At 37.0% G+C, this 4,905-nt stretch overlaps 3 protein-coding genes across 5 annotated transcripts in view; 1 reads left to right on the top strand and 2 right to left on the bottom strand.

Annotated features, from left to right (window-relative positions):
- Window positions 1-254, bottom strand: part of LOC107629758 (chloroplast envelope quinone oxidoreductase homolog) — a 3,058-nt gene extending 2,804 nt beyond the window's left edge. Inside the window, exon 1 of one of the 2 annotated variants that reach the window (XM_016332642.2) lies at window positions 22-254. In XM_016332642.2, coding sequence (XP_016188128.1) covers window positions 22-145 — 124 coding nt within the window. In that variant the 5' untranslated portion in view covers window positions 146-254. The remainder of the gene's footprint in view (window positions 1-21) is intronic. The other variant, XM_021118257.1, reaches the window with a different exon arrangement.
- LOC107629757 lies at window positions 620-3,221 on the top strand. Its single transcript, XM_016332641.2, has 4 exons — window positions 620-1,247; window positions 1,366-1,419; window positions 1,840-1,965; window positions 2,540-3,221. Exons 1-4 carry the CDS (start codon window positions 879-881, stop codon window positions 2,717-2,719), a joined length of 729 nt encoding a protein of 242 aa, XP_016188127.1. The 5' UTR covers window positions 620-878; the 3' UTR covers window positions 2,720-3,221.
- Window positions 3,613-4,905, bottom strand: part of LOC107629754 (phospholipase SGR2) — a 13,374-nt gene continuing 12,081 nt past the window's right edge. For both annotated transcript variants that reach the window (XM_021118256.1, XM_016332639.2), the window contains one exon: window positions 3,613-4,218. In XM_021118256.1, coding sequence (XP_020973915.1) covers window positions 3,963-4,218 — 256 coding nt within the window. In that variant the 3' untranslated portion in view covers window positions 3,613-3,962. The remainder of the gene's footprint in view (window positions 4,219-4,905) is intronic.

The following is a 4,905-nucleotide window of genomic DNA, read 5'->3' as shown; positions in this document are numbered from 1 at the left end:
CCATCAAGTTTTAATTTTGATTTAAAAAAAAAAACAAAGACGAGGGAGGTACCTTCAAACCGGCGGCACCGCCGCCGTAGGAATCGTACTGGAGAGCTCGCATAAGCTTGGTGGCCTTATCGGAGAGGGATGTCAACGACGACATTCACTATCACGTCGCAACCAAATTCAATTCAATCCAAATGCTGTCACTGTTTTGAGGTAGAAGACGTGTGTGGAAAGAGAGTATAATATCTGTCAGATTTGTTTGCTTTTATATAAAAATGAAAATTGAAAATTCCATGGTAATTAATTCACGAAATTTTCAATGAAATAAATATCATATACATCAATTTTCACGTGGCATACATGCCTACCACATAATATCTTTGCAATCGTTGCAAATATGCAAGTCACATCCGATAAACTTGAATTGCATTGTAAATATTGAAATCACGTCACAAATATTGACGAATTCTTTTAAAAGTAATAAATAATCTTCTTAAGAAAGAAATTGTCTCCCTGTTTGATCATCCACTGATTTCCAATTGCCTAATAAAAAAATATTTGTCCATTTTATGCTAGAATCAAATATTTATTTTATTTTATTGGAGTTGAAAATGTGAACATTTGTTTTGTTAAAATGAATAATGAATGATATAAATACTATTATGTTCTTTTTTTTCTTCTGTACTTGTATTAGTCAATTTTATTACTGTTAATTATCATTATTGAGTTGTAAGCTCACGTTATCTCAAATTGGGTTCTGAATAGTGAAAAGTGAAAACCCTTGTCTTGTGTTGTGGTTTTCTAAAATTGAGTGTTGTATTCTCCAATTTCCAGTTTCTTCGATAATTGTTTCTTCGTTTTGCCGATTCTGAAGAACGGGAGCTACTGCCATGGCCACCACAGCTCTGCGGTGGCAACCTCTGCTACCGCCCAACACGAACCTGCAGCGCCGCCATCGCCAAATGGTAACCTTCAAAGTCGAAGCCTTTCGCCGGAGCGACATGGACAGCTTCGCGAAGCGTATGGCTTCCGGGGAAGCATGGAAGGACGCGTGGCGAGGTGCCAACGACGGCATGGAGCGCTTCATCTTCGAAGCGAAGAAAACCGCTGAGCGCCTCGACCGCCGCTACGCCCTCTCCAACCGCCTCTCCTCGGTGGCCAGGGCTGCCGCTGACCGAGCACGTGAGATTGATCGCGATTTCGAGATTAGCCTCCGATGGCGCACCTTCACCATGGATTTCAGAAGAAATTGGCCTCAGGTCTTTTCATTATTTCCCTTCTTTTGTGCATTGATGATCTTAGTTTTGTGGTGGTTACTGGTTCGGTATCTTATATTCTTAGGGTTTATGTTATTTTGTGCGTGTGTGTGTGGTTCAGTACAGGGTGCAGCTCAATAAATTTCTGGATAGTCCAGTGGGAAAGGGCGTCGTGGTACGTATATCACTCAAATTCAAAATTTTTATTTCTGGGTTAAGATGCTAGATAGGAATATTTCATGTAGATTTATTTACAAAGGCCATGTGAAATGCGAGATTTAACTTGAGCATTAAACCATACATTAGGTTCCAAAAATTGAGTCCCATAGAATTCATTGTAAACATTTTCTCCATTAATGCTGCCATAACCTGTGAATCTAATTAACTTTACTTTCTCCAAAGGGCACACTGGAGCTAATCACTTTATTTGATCTTACTTTGAAGATATGTAAGCTTTAGTTATTATTTTTATTCTACAAAAAGGAAAAAAAACCCTTTGAATCATGCTTTAGTGTGCACCAACTCGTCAAGTATACATGTGATTTTTTAGTTCAGTTTCTCGACCTTGATCTGACTGGTCAATTCCCCCTTTCAGACAACTTTCTTCATCTGGTTTGCATTGTCTGGTTGGCTTTTTCGAATCTTGATTATTGCAACATGGGTACTTCCATTTGCTGGTCCTCTTCTCATAGGGACATTGGCTAATAATTTAGCTATTCAGGTATGAGGAATCATTGCCTTTCAATTTTTAATGCGTTCAAGCATGTGCATAACTTCTGAATTGTGCTGTTTAGAGTAGTGTACATCACTTCAATAGCAATTATGACTTGTGGCTATAACCAGGCAGGTGAAATTCTCTTTAGGAAAGAAGGCATGCTAACAATAAGTACACCAAAAATAATTTAACATGATGGCCTCATTGACAACCTGTAGACTCTGAACTGGGCCTATGAAGCTTGTTTTAACTGCGACCAAGAAAACTTCTGTGTTCAATGAAATAACTTTTTTCCCTTGAATCATCTGTACTATGTTTTCATTTTTACTTAATGTTTTAAAAATGTTCATGCATTTATACTTGAGCTGCATTTGTTAAATTATTTTTGCAACTTAGCACTCAGTTAATTCTCACCATGCTGGCAGTTGCCATTGACGTTAAACACATTGGATCAAATTATTTGGACTTGTTATTTATGTGGCACATAGCTCAAGTTGCTCTAGTGGTCTAAAGTCACGATCATTTCAATTATAATGTTTTATGCACTTTATAGGCTCAAAATGTTGTTAAATCTGTATAGGGAAATTGTCCAGCTTGTAAGATGCAATTTGTTGGTCTTAAGAGCCAAATAATTCGATGTACAAGCTGTGGCAACATTGTGTGGCAACCTAAAGGGGATTTCTCTTCAAGAGATGGTAAAAGAACCTCTGCATCTAAGTCAGACCCTGAGATTATTGATGTTGATTTCGAGGAGAAATGAAGACATGTTGGAGTTGGTGAATATCACTATGGATTTGACTTTGCAAACATAATGTGATCAGTTTCAATTCATTAATTATGTTTCCGGTTTCTTTATAATTGGAGTTTGTTCTTATATATTTGCTGTACAAGTGTTTGTAGTGTTAGTTGTATGCACTTGTAAATTTTTCCTTGTACGATGAAAGCTGAGATCGGAAAGAAGAAAACCAAACACTAAAAGAAAATTGGAAGACAAATAAAAAAGTAACAGCCAGTTTCCGGTGCAAACAGTTTCTGGGGCCACATCAATTTGTGAACTTTGTCGGCAGATAGCATCAATTTTGTAGCAAGATGTTTGGGCAACATAATATTACCATCATCAAGAAGCATGTTATTACTTAACAGACTTTAGGATTATGCTTCAAAATGGACAAAGGGGAATGCCCCTTGCATGTTGACTATTTTGAATGTTCAAAGATCTCTGATTCCAAATAATTATATTTCTACTAAATTTGGTCCTTTAATTGTCATGTTTCCAATTTTGCGGGTTGTGTCTCTATCACGAAAACGTTTTCTATTTGGAAGGTCTTTTCCTTCAAGGAGGTAACATCACAATTAGAAGTTAAAATCGTATCTTTGTCTAGAGTAAGTTGGTGTGAATGGACCTGGATTCTGAATGAGTCTTCTGACGAGGAGGTAGGTGGGCTGGTATAGGGAATAATTTGTCCACCCAAACCAGAAACCGAAGCAGCCCCGATTCATCCGTAGACTGTACCACTGTGGTCATAAAAATGGCCAAAAGTTCAATCTACAATATGGAAAAACGTTATAATGCTCTCCTTACACCTTACATCTGTGTTTTCCCCGGGACTATACTCAATTGCTCAGGTTTTGCCATATATAAAATGTCTCTGATTTAAGTGTACACAGTGAAGAACAATCATTTCATTATATAGCAATTTGTTCTAAGGACCATGATTATACAGTTCGTAAACAAAAGGTACAAGTATGATTTTCCCCGCTCTTTTCTCCTCCTATGTACATTGGAGAATGGAACAATTCACCACTACACTAGTCAGCCATATCGGACAACTCTAAGATGATGAATCCTTCTACTTCTAGTGTACATTCTTTGACAATTACACAATTGCAATTACATTGTTAGAGGCATTAACAGCAACTACGGATGAATGATTGAGAGCAATGCTCGTATCAGCATGTGCCACATTCACAAAGCAGTGATTTGATGCAAGCCTTGCATTTATTTAGAAACTAGAAGGTGTGCGCTTCTGTATAATCCTTCTAGCCTTGCTTGAGAAGTTTCTCACCATTACCTTGTCAGAGAATGTCAAGGGAACTTCTTCCTCAACAGTCTCTCTCCTATCAAACCAGCCAGTAGAACCACTCTCGTACTTTGAGGTGCCTGTGCCTGATGCATCCGAGTAGTTGGGGTCTTCTGGTATATCTCGATACAAATGTTTCAATATAAAAAGAGCAGTGTCATAATCCCGCCAATAGTTTCTGTACAGAGCAAAAAAAATGGTGGTCAGTTATCAGTTATAAGAATAACACCACAAAATCCATGATATTTCTGTCAAATCATTCATTCTCTTTCTAGTAATAAAATAATAGACACTGAAGCTCCAAAACATATATTAACCATGTCTTTCCCGCTGCAGAGAAGACCCTTATGATTAGGCACATCAATTCTAAATCTATGCTATGTTTAAGGAAGAGAATCAACTCATCACCACATTGGATCTGATTTTAAAATAGATTGTTCTGTGTATTGTCCCGGTATATATAATGTGGCAATTGAGCCACTGGCCATGTAATTGGCTCAAGGGACATAAGAAAAAATGCAATATGTTATTGTTTTACATAAATTTTAAACATATCTTTATGAATTTAATGTTCATGTACTGTCAATGTAAAAGAATTTTACACAGACAACCAATCGTGTATTGTCATGTCAGCAAAAATAACTAATTTCCAAACCCACTACTTAAAAAGTCATCTAAACTTGCATCAAAATTATACTTATCAAAATTACACAGACAACCAATAGTGTATTATGTTAACAACTAGAGAACAAATTAAACAAATCACAGATATTCTAAGCAAACTCCAATTACAAGTCTACAAAGGATCAGATGTATGTAGCCTAACATAAGCAAAGAGGTTGTTTATGTTATTAGAATCCATGGC

Source organism: Arachis ipaensis, chromosome B03 (assembly GCF_000816755.2).
Source record: "Arachis ipaensis cultivar K30076 chromosome B03, Araip1.1, whole genome shotgun sequence".
Classification (NCBI taxonomy): Eukaryota; Viridiplantae; Streptophyta; class Magnoliopsida; order Fabales; family Fabaceae; genus Arachis; species Arachis ipaensis.
Note: the sequence above shows the minus strand (reverse complement) of the source record. Positions and strands in the feature narration are given on the sequence as shown.